The sequence below is a fragment of the Vitis vinifera genome, chromosome 4 (assembly GCF_030704535.1).
Source record: "Vitis vinifera cultivar Pinot Noir 40024 chromosome 4, ASM3070453v1".
Lineage (NCBI taxonomy): Eukaryota > Viridiplantae > Streptophyta > Magnoliopsida > Vitales > Vitaceae > Vitis > Vitis vinifera.
In genome coordinates this window covers 8,166,570-8,188,679 of record NC_081808.1, presented here as the reverse complement: position 1 = coordinate 8,188,679, position 22,110 = coordinate 8,166,570, and the positions used below count along the sequence as shown (strand labels likewise).

Here is a 22,110-nt window from a genome sequence, read left to right as displayed (position 1 = left end):
TTTTTTTTCTTTTCCCTGCAACCCAACACCCACACAATAGTCGACCCCACTTTTTTTTTATTTTTTTTATACCTTTTTCACCATTTCCTTTTCTTTCTCCACACACTCTCGATGGCATGATGCCGATGGCATTTTCGTCATCCCCCCATCCCTTTTTTCTCCAAGTGTTGAACTTGAGTTCCATTCGGAGAAAAGAAACTGGAAATAATATTCACTTGGCTTGGTCTTGGTGGGGCATTGATCACATATGTGTAGACTCCAAAATTTGTCTAAAGTTTTTTTTACATTGATTTTAAGCTCAATTTTATCCTTAAATTTTAAATCCTAATTACATATGATATTTTTGATCTACTTACCATTTAATTCTTAGTTTTTATTATTTTGTATATTATTTTATTTTATTATTATTATTGTTATATTATATCATATTATATTATATTTTTTTTCTTTTTTTTTCTCTCCTTTCTCCTCTCTCCTCTCTCTTCCTACCTTCCCCAACTACCCCACTCACTCTCTCTCTCTCCTCCCATACCTTCCCCATTCCCAAGACCACCATCCCCCATTTCATTTTCCCTCCACTTTTTTTTTTCTTTTTTTATTTGATTTCTTCTTCTTTAAGCTACCCACCTCTTCTTCCTTATTTGGCTCTTCCATTTTTTTTGGGTGTGGCCGGCTCTCTTTCTGTTCATTTTTTTTCCTTCTCTCTCCCAACACCACACTTGACTCGCTCCCCATCTCCTTTATTTTTTTATTTTTTTCTTTTCCCTGCAACCCAACACCCACACACCAGTCAACCCCATTTTTTATATATTTTTTTTTTTACCGTTTTCTCTATTTCCTTTTCTTCCTCCACACACTGTCGATGGCGTGGCGCCGACGACATTTTCGTCATCCCTCCATCCCTTTTTTTCTCCCATTTTCTTCCTCTCATTTTTTTTAGGGCGATTTGGATAGGTGACTCAAAATAAAGGTAAAATTGTAAAAGTAATCTCAAATAAAGGAATCCAACCCACGACCACCACGATATGGAAGCTTATTATTCTTAGGTTAAAAGAGATTGTTGTGCATGTTTCACTAAGTTGAATAGCATGCATAATGACTTAATAAAGGAGTTTGAGAACTGCCCTACTGCTTAAGGCATGTGGAATAAGGTCAAGATTGTCTATGGTTTAACATCTATGACTAGGTTGTGAGCACTCACTTTGAAGTTTGAGCAATATATTATGGACCCCAAACACACCATGATTGAACATTTAAGGACAATGTTAACCTTAATTTGTGATTTGATGGCAATCAGTAATAGCATGACTAATAAGTAACAAGTCATAGTTGTTATCTACTCCTTGTTTGAATCATGAGGGTAAGTGAAATTTGTGCTCCGAGTACAAGGAGAATATTAAAAATTTTACTAATATTTCTGATTCATGCCCAATTGGTGTCTCAGCTGATTTGTGTTCAGCTGGTGCTCCTTGATTGAGGAAGTGATCAACAAAATTTATACCTATAACACCATACACTAGGGTAGCAAATAAAAAGCTACTATAGTATAGTGGCTCTAGGATCGTTCACTGGGAATGATTAACAAGCAATCAAGGATACCAATTCCAAGTGAATTGGTCTTGTTTCATTTCAAGGTTAGCTTAAGAAATAAAACAAAAACTTTGATTGGTAAAGGTTGAGACTTAAACTAACTATCTTAACAGAAGTTTGGAATAATTTAGGAAGAAAAACATTCCTTGGAGATTTAGGTTCACTGGGGTGGTTCCTCATGCAAAAGACATAGCTCCGGTCAAATGGTTCATTTCCTCGCATTAGAGATTCAACTTAGAGTCAATTCTCTAACCGGTGATGTACAGAGACTCCTTCAATTAGATTTCACTTTAATTCTCTCACTGATGCAACTTGCAATGGTTCATGCCTCTCACGAGCACTTACCATTCAAGGTGATCTTTAACCTTGGATTACCCGTCAAAAGCTCGCAAGAGATAACTAATGGATGTCTCCTAGGAGTCCAAAAGCTTATCAAGTGTTGGCTATTCTAGAAAATCCTACCCTGAAGTCACCTCCCAGAGGCTCGCAAGGGGTAAACTAGTGCATTTCCATGGTTGGAAATCACTTGCCTTACCAAGTGTTGGCCCAGGTGACTCTAAGGTGTTTTAAGTTAACTAAAAACATTGAAATCACTAAAGGATTTCACTTCCTCTTCATTACTAGCTAAAACCACAAAGCTTTGCATTCTTGCACTTGGAACCTTCCCCGACAACCTTAGCTCCAAGGAATTGGAGGTTTAGTTACTTATTCTCTGGGGAAAACTCCTCAGAGAATTCATAACTTAAAAATAAAATGAAAATACAAAGTGAGAAGGTAAGGCAGTAGAAAGAAAAGACCTTTACTTGCTTACCAAACGGTTACAGAAGGAACTCCTCCCAGAGAACAGGCTCTCGAGAGGTATATATATCAAATTAATATAAAACTAATTGTTACAAAGATATTTGGTCTTTTTACTAACTTAAAAACTAAGGAATCATGTAATTGGTGGTTTACAAGGAGTATTTTGGGATTTAGACAACAAAAATCTAATGGAAAATATCTCCCAATGTCGGTAGCAAGCTTCGGGAGGCTTCAGGAACCATTTCGCAAGAGTAAAATGGTGTCTGCGAAATTTCGCAGACACCCAAGAGGGCTGCGAAATTATTTCGCAACACCGAGCTATCTTCACAGGGCTACGAAGTTGGCTTCCACCTTGAGGTTCCCAGCTCCCTTCTAGCGGCATGGTTCGTGCATCGTCAGAAGGAGAAACACCTTACTGTACAAAAGTGCTGCGAAATTCTCGCAACAAAAGGCTGATTCCGCAGCATTTTAGAGTGATTGACTTGCAGTGGCTGTAACTTCTTCGTTTCAACTCCAAATTGCACACCGTTTGAAGAATTGGATTGTTGACTTCCTGAGATTTGAAATGGTATATAACATGCATCATTTGGACTTCAGAAAGTGCTCCAAAAGTGGCTGCTAAGACTGTCATCAAGAATAGGCTTCATGGCAGATTCTCTTTGCTTTTTCTCCTTGCAATCCGAATTCACTCTTGGCAAATGAATTCTAAGCTTTGCCCAAGATTCCTCATAGCTCTCCTCATTCTTGACTTGCTTTGGTGATCAAAATACTAACAAAAACACCAAAACTTACACAAAGTGATCAAAATTGCTTTAAAGGATCCTTAACATGCCAATTGAGTTAAAAGGCCTAAACTACTACTCAAAAGTGTTTAAAAGGATTAATTATAGGCTATCAAATAGCACTTTTTGAGTAGTAATCAATTTCTTGCCACATTAAGTTGAAAGCGAAGTGCTTAGGGATGCAACACACCACACTTGTCGCTTATGTTGATATTTACATTTCATGTACAAGGCATAAAAAAGTAACATGTAGAAAAAGAAGTAATCTTCACTCTTAAAACTAAAAGGAACAACAATATTAGGATTATGCACAATGTCTTCCATAACTCTAGATGTTGTTTTCAATAACCAATCTTTTATGAGAACAAAAAACATCTAGCCTAGTTGGTAGAGTACAAGACTCTTATACTTGTGGTCAAGGGATCAAGCCTTTTCATGGGAAATCCCTCATCTCTTTTTATTTTTTTCAATGAGTAACAGATACTCATATTTAAGACCCATGCATTTTTACTTCTATTATCAATGATGGGCATGATCGTTGATATGCCAAACTTGGTGTAAGGTAGTGTAAAGTCTACATACAAAGACCTGTTCGCTAGAATAGTAGTATCTCCCACCACATTGTCATACATTTGTTCATCATAAAAGTAGAGGTAAAATTGGTGAGATATTTCATTGCAAAAGGATGGCAGTTTCCCTCTATTTAACAGTTGATGACCATAGTTGAATGAAAATTTTTGTGTATTAGGGAATCTAAAGAGTATGGATGACCTGGAAATATACTTGAGATATCAATTCATCATAGCTACTAGCAACCACCATTCCATCAGGTTTCTCGGAGGGAACATACTCCTAAGGAACTACATATGGCAAATGTTGCCATTACAACATCAAAGAAAGCGATGAAGTAACCAATGACCTTTGTTGTATTAGGGATAGGATCTTGCGTCACCTTCACAAATTCATTAAAACCCTCTTTCATTGGAACTCCTATCTTCATCTTCTTTCCGTTGGTAGGAGACACCCAACCTTTAGGAAGCAAAAGTAGATTCTCTTGGCCATGTAATGGCTCTTAGATTGGACTTAGAAGTAGAATTCGATCTTCCTAAAATTCCATTCTCTGGTGTCTAAAATCCAACCCCTCTTTCCTCTTCACCAATCACATTAACTATCTGCAAACCTGATGTGTGTAGTTGCTCATCTCCAATTTGAAAATCTCCACTAAGGCCTTTAAATCAAGTACTTAATAGTGAATGGAGAATATTTGGACCTCTCAAAACCAGTTGAATCTCTGAAAATGTTAGTCTTTTGGAGGCTAAAGTTTCCCGTGCCAAGTTTTTCAATTGCCATGGCTAGTGCAGAAGCAACATCGTAAGCCTAAAGTTTAAAAATATTTAGCTCAAAGATTTCATTGGTTGGATATTCTTCTTGGATTTTTTTTTTCCATTTGATTTTAAAACATTCAAGCTCTTTGGTTCTTGGAACATGGGGCTTGACATGTAACGCCCAAGTATTTTTTTTAAGGGTAATTTAGGAAATTACTAATAATAATTCAATTAGTTAATTAATTAATTTAATAAAGTGGAAAGGGGTAAAAGTGTAATTTTACTAATAAATACCCTAGGTATAAATTAGAAATTCTATTTCTTCCTATTCTTTTCTGAATAGAGTTCCTGTTCGCAAAATTTCAGAAAATGTAGGTTGGAATCAGATTTCAGGGTTGAAGAACAGATCTCTATAGGTAAGATTCTAACCCCTAGTTTAATATTTTAGATTTATTGATTAATTTCAAACACATTAGATATCTTTTGGAAAACCCAAATCTAGATTAGGGTTAGTTTATTTTATTTTTAATTCGTTTTAAAATCAAAATAATAAAAAATTTTAAGATTTTGATTTTATTATTGGAATTTGGGAGATCTTAAGTTTTATTAGATGAAAAAAAAAAAATTCCCTTGGAAGGTTTCGATTTTAGGTTAGAGTTAATTTAAAAGAAAAAAGAAAAAGAAAAAAAGAAAAAAAGAAAAAAAAGAGTAAATAAATATATTATTATTTGTGGTTGAAGGGATTAGAAAATGTAAAAAAAAAAAAAAAAAAAAAAAAAAAAAAGAACGCGTGTGCCTGTACTGGAAGGAAGGAAGGAAGAGGAAAAAAAAAAAAAAAAAGAGGCGTACGCGTGTACTGTGCTACTGGAAGCAAGGAGAAAAAAAGAAAAAAAAGAAAAGGGGCGTGTGCCAAATGGAAGGAAGCCTTTTATATATATATATATATATATAAAATGAATCATGATGATGGCAATGGAAAAAAAAAACTTGCTTTTGGGTTTGGTGTACCCGAGACAACTAGGTAATGGTTGAGTGGCTTTTGAATTGGTTAATTAAAATAATAATATTTAGTTTTAGATTAATAATTAAGATAATAGTAATAATAGTTTTTTTTTTTAATAAATAGAATGAGAGATTTAGCAAAATATATATATATATATATATATATATATATAGAATTTTATAATGAAATAAAATTGTAATTTAATTAAATTAGTAATGTGTTATTAGAAACAAATTGGGAATTTATTAGTTTTATTTAAATAAGGAATAGATTAGTTAAATTATAAATAAATAGTAATAATTGTTTCTCTTATGTTATATTAGGTGAAGAGTAGATTTTTTTTTTCAGAATTATTCTTCTCTCAAGCTTTCAAGGACTTCTTTTGAGGTAAGGGAAGTTAATGCAATATTTATAAAATTTAAATTATTTTATATGTTATTTTGAATTGTGGAAAAGAAAATGATATTTTGTTACCATGCATGGATCAAACTGTTTTGCACTAAATATTATGTTGGAATATTTTGTTTTATTTATGACACAAAATATGGAGATATTATGTTGTGTAAATTTGAATACTTGAACAAAAACATCACTCTGGTTTATTTGGCTTTTGTCAACGGGATATAATAGTTGACCTTTACATTTCATGGTGGGAATGTAATTGATTTGGACCCCAGCCTCTAGGGGTTTGGTTAGAGGTTACTAGTACTAGTAGTGTTTGGTTCCGTCCACCAGGAACAATTTAAGGCTAGCCACCCATTTGAAAAGTCCCACCTAACTGGGCATTTGATATTTGATAACCAGAGTAATGAAAATTGAATGGATTTGATTGAATCTTATGTGAAAGTGTTTGAATTTGATATGAAAATGGTTGGTTGAATTTTGAATATATTGGTATTTTTGAAACTCTGATATTTGATGAGAAAAAAAAAATGATATCTCCTATTTGAAATGAAAATATTTGATCCATGAATTGCATTAATATTCCTTATTGGGCTATGAACTCATTCCCAATTGTTGAAAATTTTTCAGGTATCCTTAGTTCGGGTGAGGAGTGATGGCTAGGCTGAGGAATGGTCATCATTAGGATTTGACTTAGGATTTTATGTTGGATTTTGTGTAACTGTTAGTTATGTTCATTTGGATCTTTTGGTATTTGGAAGTTATTTGGATATTGATCCTTCAAATTTTATGTTAGATCAAAGTTGAGTGTTGGAGATTTTGAAATTTGTTTTAGTACTTGAATTGTTTAAGTTTGCAAATATTTGGACAATGGATTTTGGATAATGAATGTTTTAGTTTTGAAATTGAATTTTGAGGATTTTAGATTTTGTTCTGCTACTCTGAACAGATATTTGGTAATTGGTAACTTCCAATTACAAGATAATTATTTGGGTTAGGTTACACTGTAAGCCTTCAGGTTTGAGGTGTAAAATGACCGTCACGCCCTTAGAGTGGGTCTTGGGGTGTGACAGAGTGGTATCAGAGCACTAGGTTTTGATCTTGATGGGAATTTGAATTGGTTTAGATTGGGGATAGATGAGTGACACATTTGTTTAAGTTTTAGTTTCATTTAGTATAAATTCCAATTCTTTCTTTATTTGTAAATTTTCTAATTGGTTCTTTAGTGACTAATTTAGTTATGCCTTATAATTTGAGGACATCATGCCACCAAGAAGAGCAAATTCTTCACAAAACAGTCAGGCTAATGATGATGTACCTCCAGTTGAGGGTTTGCCTCCCGTGAGTGCAGAAGGGATCTATAGGTATCTTGGGACACTAGCTGGTTTAGTTGAACGCCAAGCTCGAGCTGTTGGGACTAATGTTCAGGTACAGTCTTCATCTTCTAGGGGTAGCTTTTTTGATGACTTCAAGAAATTGGGTCCTCCTTACTTTTCTGGTGCTACAGATCCCACAAAGGCAAAGACTTGGATCCTTAAGATGGAGAAATTCTTTGGTGTCATAGATTGCTCTGAGGAAGCCTCTTATGCAGGTTTTATGTTAGATAAAGAGGTAGATCATTGGTGGCGTATGACTAGGAGACTTTTGGAGGATCAGGGACCCATAACATGGAGACAATTTAGGGAGGCTTTCTACAAGAAGTATTTCCCTGACAGTGTTAGGCGGCAGAAGGTGGGAGAGTTTATTCGTTTGGAACATGGGGATATGACTGTGGCTCAGTATGAGGCCAAATTTACAGAGTTATCACGTTTTTCCCCATAGTTGATTGCTACAGAGGAGGAAAAGGCATTAAAGTTTCAGGATGGATTGAAGCCTTATTTGAAGAACAATATATCTATTCTGAAGCTTGGTGTCTATTCAGAGGTTGTTGACAGAGCCCTTAAAGCAGAAAAAGATAATGAGGAGCTTCATTAGTATAGGGAACAACAAAGGGCTCATGGTAATCAAGCACAGCGAAAGTCTACATCAGGAAGAAATCAGAATAAAGGGAAGGCAGCACAAAATTTAGATGGGGCTTGTCCTACTTGTGGTAAGAAGCATGGGGGTAGGCCATGCTATAGAGAGACTGGAGCTTGCTTTGGTTGTGGGAAGCAAGGACATTTGATCAGAGATTGTCCAGAGAATAGGAAGTTCATCATTGGGAAGCATAAAGAGGAAAATAAGGAGGATAAACAGAAACCCAAAGCCCAAGGACGGGTGTTTGCTATGAGTCATCGAAATGCTCAGGCCACTTCTGATGTGGTGACAGGTACTTTCTGAATCCACACCTTATTTGCTAGAGTCTTGATTGATCCTGGATCAACACACTCTTTTGTTTGAGTATCTTTTGCTGGTTTGTTGGGTTTGCCTGTTGCTAGCATGAACTTTGATTTGATTGTTGCTACTCCTGTGGGAGATTCTATTGTGGCCAGTAGAATGCTTAGAAATTATATTGTGATGATTGGTTATAGGGAAATGCCAGTTGACTTAGTATTCCTTGACTTTCAGGATTTTGATGTGATTTTGGGGATGGATTGGTTAGCTTCCTACCATGCCTCTGTTGACTGTTTTGAGAAAAGGGTGACGTTTAGTATTCCTGGTCAGCCTAAGTTTAGCTTTGAAGGGAAGCATGTGGACAGACTACTGCGTATGATCTCAGCCTTGCGAGCTAGTAGCTTGCTCAAGAAGGGTTGCCAAGGATTTTTGGCTAGTGTGATGAGTAATGAAAGTGATTTGAAGTTGGAAGACATACCCATAGTAAGGGAGTATCCTGATGTCTTTCCAGAGGATTTGCCTGGCTTGCCACCAGAGAGAGAGGTGGAGTTCTCCATCGATCTGGTACCAGGAACAGGTCTTATGTCTAAGGCCCCATATAGGATGGCACCTGTGGAGCTTAAGGAGTTGAAAGTTCAGCTTCAGGAGTTATTAGACAAGGGTTTTATCAGGCCTAGTGTTTCACCTTGGGGAGCTCCTGTTCTATTTGTAAAAAAGAAGGATGGCTCAATGAGACTTTGCATTGACTATAGGGAGTTGAATAAGGTGACAATGAGGAACAAGCATCCCCTTCCTCGGATTGATGATTTGTTTGATTAGCTACAAGGTGCTTGTGTGTTCTCTAAGATAGATCTTCAATCGGGTTATCACCAGTTGAGGGTTAGAGGGGAAGATGTACCCAAGACTACTTTTCGAACTAGGTATGGGCACTATGAGTTTCTTGTTATGCCTTTTGGTTTGACTAATGCACCTGCTGCTTTTATGGACTTGATGAATAAGGTATTCAAACCCTATTTAGATTAGTTTGTGGTGGTTTTTATAGATGACATCTTGGTATACTCAAGAAGTAGAGAGGAGCATGAGGGTCATTTGAGTATTGTATTACAGACCCTCAGAGATAAGCAGTTGTATGCTAAACTAAAGAAGTGAGAGTTTTGGTTAGACCGAATTTCTTTCCTTGGGCATGTGGTAAGCAATGATGGCATCTCAGTTGACCCTGGCAAGGTAGATGTTGTAGCCAATTGGAGAAGACCTAGTACTGTGACTGAGATTCGAAATTTCTTGGGACTTGCTGGTTACTATAGGCGGTTTATAGAAGGGTTCTCTAAGATTGCCCTACCTTTAACTAAGTTGACACAGAAGGGAGTTAAGTTTGAGTGGTCTGATGATTGTGAATGTAGCTTCCAAGAGTTGAAGAATAGATTAGTGTTAGCTCCTATTTTGACTATCCTTTCAGGTTCAGGAGGATTTGTGGTGTATAGTGATGCCTTTCATCAGGGTTTAGGTTGTGTTCTTATGCAGCATGGGAGAGTTGTAGCTTATGCTTCTAGACAGTTGAAGCCTTATGAAAGGAATTACCCTACTCATGATTTGGAGTTAGCTGTTGTGGTTTTTGCACTTAAGATTTGGAGACATTTTTTTTTTTGGTGAAACTTGTGAGATATTCACAGATCATAAGAGTTTGAAGTATCTATTTTCCCAAAAGGAGTTGAACATGAGACAGAGAAGATGGATAGAACTACTTAAGGACTATGATTGTATTATTCAGTATCATTCTGGGAAGGCGAATGTTGTAGTTGATGCCTTGAGTAGGAAGTCAGTTAGTTCTCTAGCAGCTATTAGAGGCTGTCAAAGGCAGTTTACTTGACGAGTTGAGGAGTTTACCAGTCCACTTTCGAGTTATGGGCTTAGGAGCACTTGTAGCAAATTTCAGAGTACAACCAGACTTAGTTGGGAGAATTAAGACCCTACAAAAGAATGATTCCCAATTAGTGCAAGTTATGGAGGAAGTTAAGAGGGGCAGTAAGCCTGATTTTGTTTTGTCAGATGATGAGATCTTGAGATTTGGGACTAGACTTTGTGTCCCAAATGATGAAGACTTAAGGAGGGAGCTTTTAGAGGAAGCTCATCGTTCCAAGTTTGCAATCCACCCAGGAGGGACAAAGATGTACAAGGATTTGAGGCAAAACTATTGGTGGTCAGGTATGAAGCGTGATATTGCACAATTTGTGGCTCAGTGTTTAGTGTGTCAATAGGTGAAGGCTGAGCATCAACGACCAGTAGGGTCTTTGCAGCCACTTGCTATTCCTGAGTGGAAGTAGGAGCATATTACCATGGATTTTGTGATAGGATTGCTAAGAACCTTAGGGGGTAATAATGCTATTTGGGTGATTGTTAATCGGTTGACAAAGTCTGCTCACTTTTTGCCTATGAAAGTCAACTTTTCTTTAGATCGTTTAGCTTCTCTTTATGTGAAGGAGATTGTGAGAATGCATGGAGTACCAGTTTCTATAGTGTCTGACAGAGATCCTCGTTTCACTTCTAGATTCTGGCATAGTCTACAAAAAGCTTTGGGCACTAAGTTGAGTTTTAGTACTACTTTCCATCCTCAAACTGATGGCCAATCAAAAAGGGTAATTCAGGTTTTAGAAGACTTATTGAGAGATTGTATTTTGGACCTGCAAGGTAATTGGGATGATCATTTACCTTTAGCAGAGTTTGCCTATAACAGTAGTTTTCAAGCTAGCATTGGGATGGCACCTTTTGAGGCATTGTATGGTAGGAAATGTCGATCTCCTATCTGTTGGAATGATGTTGGAGATAGGAAACTTTTGGGGCCTAAACTTGTGCAGTTGACTGTTGAAAAAGTTGCTTTGATTAAAGAAAGATTAAAAGCAGCTCAAAGTAGACATAAGAGTTATGCTGATCATTGTAGGCGAGATTTGGAGTTTGAGGTGGGTGATCATGTGTTCTTGAAAGTTTCACCTATGAAGTCTGTGATGAGATTTGGGAGAAAAGGAAAACTTAGTCCTCATTTTGTGGGTCCGTTTGAAATATTAGAAAGAGTAGGCACTTTGGCATATAAAGTAGCCTTGCCCCCAAGTCTATCTAAGATTCATAATGTTTTCCATGTTTCAACCTTGAGGAAGTATATTTATGATCCATCTCATGTTGTGGAGTTGGAGTCTATTCAAATTTCGGAGGACTTGACGTATGAAGAGGTACCCGTTCAAATTGTGGATGTGATGGATAAGGTATTGCGACATGCTGTTGTCAAGTTGGTAAAGGTCCAATGGAGCAATCATAGTATCCGAGAGGCCACTTGGGAGTTAGAAGAAGAGATGAGAGAAAAACATCCTCAATTATTTCAAGACTCAGGTATGTCAAGTTTAGAGGACTAAACTTTTGTTAAGGAGGGGAGGATGTAACGCCCAAGTATTTTTTTTAAGGGTAATTTAGGAAATTACTAATAATAATTCAATTAGTTAATTAATTAATTAATTAATTTAATAAAGCGGAAGAGGGGTAAAAGTGTAATTTTATGAATAAATACCCTAGGTATAAATTAGAAATTCTATTTCTTCCTATTCTTTTCTGAATAGAGTTCCTATTCGCAGAATTTCAGAGAACGTAGGTTGAAGTCAGATTTCAGGGTTGAAGAACAGGTCTCTATAGGTAAGATTCTAACCCCTAGTTTAATATTTTAGATTTATTGATTAATTTCAAACACATTAGATATCTTTTGGAAAACCCAAATCTAGATTAGGGTTAGTTTATTTTATTTTTAATTTGTTTTAAAATCAAAATAATAAAAAAATTTAAGATTTTGATTTTATTATTGGAATTTGGGAGATCTTAAGTTTTATTAGATGAAAAAAAAAAAATCCCTTAGAAGGTTTCGATTTTAGGTTAGGGTTAATTTAAAAAAAAAAAAGAAAAAAGAAAAAAAAAAGGAGTAAATAAATATATTATTATTTGTGGTTGAAGGGATTAGAAAATGTAAAAAAAAAAAAAAAAAAAGAACGCGTGTGCACAACACTGGAAGGAAGGAAGGAAGGAAAAAAAAAAAAAGGGTTGTACGCGTGTACTGTGTTACTGGAAGCAAGGAGAAAAAAAAAGAAAAGAAAAGGGGGCGTGTGCCAAATGGAAGGAATATATATATATATATATATATATATATATAAAATGAATCATGATGATGGCAATGAAAAAAAAAAACTTGCTTTTGGGTTTGGTGTACCTGAGACAACTAGGTAATGGTTGAGTGGCTTTTGAATTGGTTAATTAAAATAATAATATTTAGTTTTAGATTAATAATTAAGATAATAGTAATAATAGTCTTTTTTTTGTAATAAATAGAATGAGAGATTTAGCAATATATATATATATATATATATATATATATATAGAATTTTATAATGAAATAAAATTGTAATTTAATTAAATTAGTAATGTGTTATTAGAAACAAATTGGGAATTTATTAGTTTTATTTAAATAAGAAATAGATTAGTTAAATTATAAATAAATAGTAATAATTGTTTCTCTTATGTTATATTAGGTGAAGAGTAGATTTTTTTTTCAGAATTATTCTTCTCTCAAGCTTTCAAGGACTTCTTTTGAGGTAAGGGAAGTTAATGCAATATTTATAAAATTTAAATTATTTTATATGTTATTTTGAATTGTGGAAAAGAAAATGATATTTTGTTACCATGCATGGATCAAACTGTTTTGCACTAAATATTATGTTGGAATATTTTGTTTTATTTATGACACAAAATATGGAGATATTATGTTGTGTAAATTTGAATACTTGAACAAAAACATCACTCTAGTTTATTTGGCCCTTGTCAACGGGATATAATAGTTGACTATTCGGCCATGTTAACGGGATATAATAGTTGACCTTTACATTTCATGGTGGGAATGTAATTGATTTGGACCCCAGCCTCTAGGGGTTTGGTTAGAGGTTACTAGTACTAGTAGTGCTTGGTTCCGTCCACCAGGAACAATTTGAGGCTAGCCACCCATTTGAAAAGTCCCACCTAACTGGGCATTTGATATTTGATAACCAGAGTAATGAAAATTGAATGGATTTGATTGAATCTTATGTGAAAGTGTTTGAATTTGATATGAAAATGGTTGGTTGAATTTTGAATATATTGGTATTTTTGAAACTCTGATATTTGATGAGAAAAAAAAATGATATCTCCTATTTGAAATGAAAATATTTGATCCATGAACTGCATTAATATTCCTTATTGGGTTGTGAGCTCATTCCCAATTGTTGAAAAATTTTCAGGTATCCTTAGTTCGGGTGAGGAGTGATGGCTAGGCTGAGGAATGGTCATCATTAGGATTTGACTTAGGATTTTATGTTGGATTTTGTTTAACTGTTAGTTATGTTCATTTGGATCCTTGGTATTTGGAAGTTATTTGGATATTGATCCTTCAAATTTTATGTTAGATCAAAGTTGAGTGTTGGAGATTTTGAAATTTGTTTTAGTACTTGAATTGTTTAAGTTTGCAAATATTTGGACAATGGATTTTGGATAGTGAATGTTTTAGTTTTGAAATTGAATTTTGAGGATTTTAGATTTTGTTCCACTACTCTGAACAGATATTTGGTAATTGGTAACTTCCAATTACAAGATAATTGTTTGGGTTAGGTTACACTGTAAGCCTTCGGGTTTGAGGTGTAAAATGACCGTCAGCCCTTGGAGTGGGTCTTGGGGCGTCACATGACACCCAACACCCCTTGCATCGAATCAATGGCTGAATCATCCAAGGTACTCAAGAAGTTAGTTATCCCATCAGTTAGTATCCAAACATAGCCTTTTTCCATCATTCCAACCTCATTTGCTTAGGTAAAAGTTGGGAGCCAAGAGGCTTAAGCATATGCATAATGGAAACCCTAGTTGACATCATCATTAACTTGTAAAGTTCTTTAACGATTTGATCATTAGTTGCCAACGGATGAATGAAGCTTCGATAAGTCACATGTGTGTCCACCTCCTGCATGGCAATAGTCAGAGATAGTATAACTCCATTCCCATACTCGTTGTCCTCATAGATAAGCACAACTTCTCTCCATCCAAAGGCCTAGACTAATGCCCTTATTACCGGTACTTGAGTTGAGTCATATAGGGTAGCTTGGATAAAATATTGACTCTGAAGCGGAGAAAGAAAGGGACTTGTTGAAGAAAATGAAATGATGGACACTCGAGCTTTGCTTCCAAGGTTGATCATGAAGTTGGCCTACGTCAATGATCTCGACCCTATTGTGGCTTCCACTTCTTCATTTTTTAAGAGGTCTACAACTAAGTTCAAGAGTAGGTAGGCTCAAACGATCAACAAGCATTTAAATGAATGAATAAATTTCTACTCTACTGTCAGCAATCAAACACGGTACAAAACCTTGTTTATAAGATTTTTTTTTAATATAATAATAAAATATAATATGATATTATGATTTGAGAGGAAGACAACTCTATTTCTTCTAAGCCATATAAGCCTCTTGATCTTTTCTATATTGAGCAGAGTTTCCTTATTTAGGGTCTTACATGACATGATTCAGTATTTCAAGAGCCTCTTGCTCTATAAGGATATACTGAACTTTGTGATGTCAAACCTCATAGTTATCGCCATTTAGTTTCTCATCCTTATTTAATTTTGCTATGATGTTCCTAATTGTAGTCAATATATTCAACTACTTAGAGATATTGCATAATTTTATTAATTAGTACTTTTAGGGATATTGATACTTTTACTTGCTCTAATCATCTTCTAATATGTAATAACCTTAAATTGCAATAGAAACGAAAGTTCACTATGTTCTTAATTAACTCCCATATACAATTTTAATTATTACAAATTAGAAACAATCTATGCAAGTATTTCTAATTTTAGGCAAGAAGTTAATTAATTTTTTTTAGCCTAAAACCTTCCACTCCATAAAAAAATATTATACAACTTTCATGTATCAATAACATATAAAAAAGAACTGAAGACATGCATGTAAATAAAAGACATACTCGTTTATCAAACAATAAATATTCATGTCATATCTTGCATATAAGATATTTACATTTCATGTACAAAACATAAAAAAGTAACATGTAGAAAAAGAACTAATCTTCACTCTTAAAACTAAAAGAAACAACAATATTAGGATTATGCACAATGTCTTCCATAACTCTAGATGTTGTTTTCAATAACCAGTCTTTTATGAAAACAAAAAACATCTAGCTTAGGTGGTAGAGTACAAGACTCTTATACCTATAGTCAAAGGATCAAGCCTCTTCATGGACAATCCCTCATCTCTTTTTATTTTTTTTCAATGAGTAATAGATACTCATATTTAAGACCCTCATTTTTTAAATCTTGTAATAAGAATGAGGGCATGATACGCATTTATTATTATTATTTTATTTAAGACCCTCATTTTTTTAATCTTGTAATACAAATGAGGGCATGATACTCATTTATTATTATTTTTTTTTATGAGTAACAGATACTTGTAATACAAAGGAGGGCATCAAAACTTGAATTTGGGCTTCAAGTGAGCATAAGAGAAGTTCTAACCAACAAGAGTAATTCAACTTTGATGTTAATAAGTAGATTAAAACATATTTAAATTTTTTGTATTATTGTTACTTCAAAAAAAAAATTCGAGAAGATACTCATTTATTATTATTTCAAAAAGTAACAAGAGTAATTCAACTTTGATGTTAATAAGTAGATTAAAACATATTTAACTTTTCTGTATTATTATTACTTAAAAAAAAAAATCTTAGAATAATATTCCACTTTATTTGTCTTGGAAAAGGGCTTTTTTGAAACCATAACTAGAAAATTGTGGCTCCTCTATTCCACTCATCTTTTCCATTTTTTATTTTATTTATTTATTTATTTTTGTCCATTTCAATTGAGTCCAAAAGTTCCTACAGAGGTGGGTGCACTTTGCACCTATTTTCCATATGGCTCTTATCCTTTTCCTTTTTTATTTTATTTTATTATTATTTGGAACAGTATCCAGAATCATTTTTATCCTTTTTTTTTTTAAAAAAAATTAGGAATTATGTTTTTTTAAATTTTATTTTAATAGTGGCAGTTGTGGGTAGTTTTAAAACTCCATATATATATATATATATATATATATATATATATATATATATATATATATATATAAACGATCTTGGGTGTGGCGAAGCAATGTCAACCATGTAGTGCAAGGACAATCTTTATTTATTTATTTTTATGCCGATAAGGCACAGGAAGTTGAGCTGTTGTGTTAGGCGGCAATAAATTCGTGAATTTGACGGAATTTAAGGCAATTATCAATGTGGGAAGGTTAAATTTGATTTTCATTTAAAAAAGTCAAAAAAAAAAAAAAAAAGAGAGAAAAATGAAAAAGCATGTGCAAGTAATGGCTGAGTAACGGGTCATCTATGTCCTGTAAAAAATGTAGGAACCATTGGTTGATATAGATTTTATAACAATGTTATGCGTCATATCTGCCATGGTTTGAAAACTGGACCTCCCTGTCCTAGTCCTACCATAAACGGAAGGTCCAGTCTGTTCCACTTCGATCATCCTTTTCAATCCCATCTTGGATTAAACTAATCCGGCTGGCAAGCTTTTGGAAAATTCATTACAACAAATTTCTCCATTTTTTATAACGCTTTTAGCTAAGACAATATTTTTATGGTAAGCAATGACTTTTTGCAATAACATTTATTTCATAGCAAAATAATTTCTTAGTGATGAATTATTGTTCATAGCAAATAGATGGCATTTAACTGAAATGCCTATGGCTATAGCACAACTACATTTTTGTTTTTTCTTTTTTTTTTCTTTTTTTGAAATTCATATTTGTGGTTAATGGTGCCATCGGCATAAATAACACAGGAAAAACGAATTGATCGATCAGTCATTCAATTACAAGCGGTCTTGTTTGCTCGTGATTTATATTAGCAAGCTCATATCCAAACAATATATGTGGAGACATGGGCCGATTTGGACCGACTGGATCAGCATGTCCAGAAGAAGGTGTTCCTTGTTCTCTGAAGAAAGAAAAATTGTTGTGTGTTGGGAGCAAAAGGCTCGATGGACTTGGAGGGAAGTTGGTGTAGCTGCATCCATGGCTTTGATGCCGCTTGTCTTGAAGTTGATCACTTTTTCTAAAAGTATGGGACCTAAGATCTTTGTCATCAAAGCGTGTCACCATGGCTTTAATTTTTCTCCATATGGAAGATGGGGAATTCAAGTTTATTAATGCATCTCTATTTTCATAAAGGAATGTGGTGATGCATGTGATGAGAGCTACAAATGAAGCGATTCCAGCAATGAGGAATAGGCCCCAAAAGCTATTAAGGCCGATGCTGTCTGAAGAAACTGAGCTGGTGAGCTCTGGACAACTGGGTGTTTGCCCAAACCATGCCTTCTCAAATTGTAGCATTTTAGCTCCCTCAGTCACGTTTAAGACTTGCCTTGAAACATCAGCTACAAGGGGTGAACCCTTTGGAAACACCTGAAAAATGATCAAAAATAAGAAACCTCGGTATAAAATTCATACAAGTACGTGTGTTATGAGAGAGTACTTACAAATCCAAACCCATCAAACTTGTATGTTGGTCCAACTGCAGTGTATTTGGAGCAATATTTTGCAAGGAAAAGCTTAATGTAAGGGATTTCATCAAATGCGGCAGCAATTCTACCTTTTGAAAATAATTCATCCAGTACTTCTGTTGACTCATAGATTACAAGGTTGGACTCATCAAATTTCATCGATTCGATCAAGAATTCATGAACGAAAGAGGCATGTTGGCAACCTACACGCTCCCCCTTCTTTATGAGCTCATTTATATCGGTGATGGTTGGGTTGAGCTGTTGAACTGTCAACATTGAAGTCAAGCTGGCTGTGTAACTTTGAGTAAGAATCAGCACCACAAAAAGCCATATGATCACCACAAACCGAGCCAAGTTGTTGACAATTCTCTCCTCTGTTAACAAAATTTAAGAGTGAAATGGAAAAATCAACTCCAGAAAATCAATATAAAGACAAATATATATAATTTCTTAAACATAAAAATTACCCTGAAATTTACTTGCATATTGTATGGAATGTCCATATATTAATAGAGGTTGTAATCATGGGAAACAAGCAAGCAGGCCATACTAGAAGTTAGTTTTGATTGTGTTTGAGATGTGCTCAATATGCTTCGTATCATGAGTATTTGAATATTACAAGAGTAGATAAGTTGCTGGATAAAATTCAAGGAGGTGGAAGAGAAATTACTCTGAGCAAACACCAATGTTGAGAATGAAAACCAGAAGATAGTGCCAACTTGATGTGAACGAGGCCCTCTGAAATCTTTATTTACTCGATGTTCAAGAACCCAAATCACAAAGCCAATGAATACAAAGAAACAAGAGCTTGTCACCCAAAGGTCCCAAGTAAGTGGCTTCAAGAAAACCCATGCATTTTTTCTTCTTTTATCTATGATGGGCACGATCATTGACACCCCAGATTCTGTGTACGGTAGTGTGAAGTCTACATACAAGGACCTGTTCGCTAGAATAGTAGTATCTCCCACCACAGCATCATACTTCTGTTCACAATAAACAATGGGGCCTTCTGTTATGCATTACGGGAAAATATGCTGCAGGTTTGGTTTTTATTTTGACAAACTTCATCATAATTGAAGCCAAACCTAGAGTTACCTCTATTTACCAGGAAAGGTAAAGAGTTCGATAAACTGACCTTGAGATATACTTGATATATCAAATCGTTGTAATCACCCGCTGGTTCACCATCAGGCGTCTGGAAGGGAATGTACTCATAAGGAACAGCATATGGTAATGCTGCCATCACTGCATCGAAGACTGCAATGGAAAATCCAGTGACCTCCGTCGCGTTAGTGCTAGGATCTCGTGTCACCTTTACGAATTTACCAGAACCCTTGGTGACTGGTACTCCTATTCTCATCTTCTTCTCATTGGTTGGAAGGACCCAACCTTTAGGAACAGAGGGTGATTCTCCTGGCCATACGATTGTTCCTAGATTGGTCTTGGAAGTCGAATGTAACTTTCTTACAGTTCCATTCTCTGGTGTCCAAAATCCAACCCCTCTTTCCCCTTTGCCGATCACATTGACTACCTGAAAAGCTGATGAGCGTAGTTGCCTGTTAAAAATTTGAAAGTGTCCACTAAGGCCCTTAAATCTAGTACTTAATAGTGATTGGAGAAGATTTGGACCAATTTGGGAGACTCCTACAGTATCAAGATCAGTTGAATTTCTGGAAGTATTAGACTTTTGGAAGCTGAAGTTTGTTGCTCCAAGTTTTTCAACTGCCATGGCTAGCCCAGAAGCAGCATCATAAGCCCAGAGTCCAAAAATGTTCAGCTCAAAGCTTTCATTGGTTGGATATTCTTGTTGGATTTTCCTTTTCCATCTGATTTTAAAACTTTCAAGCTCTTTCGATCTTGGAACATGAGGCTTTACACCCAACACTCCTTGCATCGAATCAATGACCGAGTCATCCAAAGCACTCAAGATATCAGTTAGTCCATCAGTTAGTATCCAAACAAAACCTTCTTCCATCATTCCAATCTCATACGCTCTGGTGAAAAGCCGTGGGCCTAGAGGTGTAAACATGTGTACAATGAAAACTCTGATTGGCATTGTCATCAACTTGTAAAGCTCTTCAAGGATTTGATCATCGGTGGCTAATGGATGAATGACGCTCCTGTAGGAGATACGGGTGTCAATCTCTTGCAAGGCATCAGTAAGATATGGTATAACTCCATTTCCGTACTCGTTGTCCGAGTAAATGAGCACAACTTGTCTCCACCCAAAGGCTTGGACGATTGCCCTTATAGCTGGTACTTGAGCTGAGTCATTCAGTGTGGCTCGGACAAAATATCGACTCCGGAGCGAAGAAAGAGAAGGACTAGTTGCAGAAAATGAAATGATGGGCACATGAGCCTTGTCTCCGAGACCAATCACAAAGTTGGCCTGCATGGAGGATGCTGGTCCTATGATGGCTTGAACTTCCTCATTTTGTAATAAATCTAGAGCTGAATTTGACAATAATTAAAATTTAATGATTCTAAAGTTTCATTCAATTTCTACCATATTATCAGCAATCAAACAAGGTATGTACAAAAAGGAAAAATACATCCCCTTGGTCCCATGAATTCTAGATCAATTCGTGAAAACATTATCAATCTTCTTGTTATAACAGAAAGGTGGATCATATATGTTAGAGATTTTCTTGTATATACCTTCCATTCTACATCTCATTATTTCTTAATACCATATGTCATAGGCGTCATTTTTGCTAACTTCCCACGCTTCTCTAAAATTGTCACAAAATTACTGTTGACTATTAAACCAAGAAGGAAATTAAATTTATGGAGACTCTTTGCGTCTTTGAACCATCGTGTGGTTAACAAAGAAACGTCTTCCTAGTCAAGAAGAGAAATGTTGCTTTGTTGAAAACACGGGGTAAATTTGACTATAGTTTTTGCCGTCTTTGATGGGCATGCTAATGTCGTTTGATCAATTTGAACACTCTTTTTCCTCAACAACTTCTCTTATATTTATCAAACAATAACTCCCATCAGCTAAAGTTAAAGAGAGAAATTAATTGGTCTACAAATCAATTTACTTAATGTGAAAATTTTGAATTAATTCTAATCTGGGTGGATGATTCTGGATTTCTTTCACTGTTCAATTCAGTGCTGCATTTCAGGGATTGTGTTGCTTAAAGGAGGTTTTCTGCCATGTAACTTTCTATGGTTGACGATAATATGGTTGTCCTTGTCATACTGTATATCAAAAACAACACTATTCACAATAATTCCATAATAACATTCTAATTAAATAGGAAAATTTTCATGGACATGTTTAGTAATTACTAGTCATAAAGTGGTAAGAAATTATAAGTTCTCCTGTTATTATTTTTCTGAAAAATTGAATATAAATACACCAAGTAATCAAGTTGAATATGGTAAGAAATTATAGTGATGTAGGATGCTTTAAAATAACTTCATGGTTAATGGGTTCTCTATGTATTTTCAAGTCATATTTTAAGATAATGTAATTTTTACTTCCATATGTCTCTATAATGCAATTGTTTTCTAAATGTATCCTAACTTTCATGAAACGAGAGTACCTGCTGCAGCTGCACCCACAACATCTCTATTGGAATCTCTGATTTCCAGAACCAGCCTAGTCTTGTAGTGCCCATGAGAGGCATAGAAGTCTGAGAGCGCCATGGAGATGCAGCTCAAGCCCATCTTCCCCAGCCATGTATCCATGTCAAGAACCACTCCCACTTTAACTGGTATTGTTGTATTCCGTGACATGACCATCTCCGTGAAGAAAATCCATAAAGACAGACAGCAGAAGAGACATAAAGGGAGTTGGGTAAAGTTGTTTCTCATTCTGAAGTTTTATGGGAGGCTTTGGGACTCATAATGTTTGGTAGAATACAGATTTTATTTATGGAATTTAGAATTTGAAAAGTAGGAATCAGCAGCATCCAAGAAAGGCCACACTACAACGTAAGCAACAAGGCCCCAAGTAGTCTGTGGTGAATAGAAAGGAATACTTCTGGAGTACACCGTGGATGCATGGAACTATTATGCTCCTTGGGATGACAGAAAGTCACTCCTATTTTCCCACTCCAATTTGTTTTTATCATTTATGTTTTTTTTTTAAATAAATGGAATCATAATAAAATAATTATAAATATATCACATCTAAATCAAAATAATAATGCTACAATAAGTATAGAGTAAGTCACAATATTTTTCATGAATCTCTCAATATATTCTCCTTAGTGGACCAAACTTATTTGACTAGGCATAAAATTTTGAATTAAATAA

The 22,110-nt window shown here is 35.1% G+C and overlaps 2 protein-coding genes across 2 annotated transcripts; one reads left to right on the top strand and one right to left on the bottom strand.

Moving 5' to 3' along the window:
• Positions 1-7,166: 7,166 nt before the first annotated feature.
• LOC132253612 (uncharacterized) lies at positions 7,167-7,724 on the top strand. The gene has a single exon (XM_059736117.1). It carries the CDS (start codon positions 7,167-7,169, stop codon positions 7,722-7,724), a length of 558 nt encoding a protein of 185 aa, XP_059592100.1.
• A 9,422-nt stretch (positions 7,725-17,146) lies between these two features.
• On the bottom strand, positions 17,147-21,660 carry LOC100241793 (glutamate receptor 2.8). The gene is made up of 5 exons (XM_059736116.1): positions 21,396-21,660; positions 18,980-20,295; positions 18,515-18,827; positions 17,821-18,218; positions 17,147-17,746 (listed from the first exon to the last, which is right to left on the bottom strand). The coding sequence occupies exons 1-5, from the start codon at positions 21,592-21,594 to the stop codon at positions 17,147-17,149; spliced, it is 2,826 nt and encodes a 941-aa protein (XP_059592099.1). The 5' UTR covers positions 21,595-21,660.
• Between the last annotated feature and the right edge of the window lie 450 nt (positions 21,661-22,110).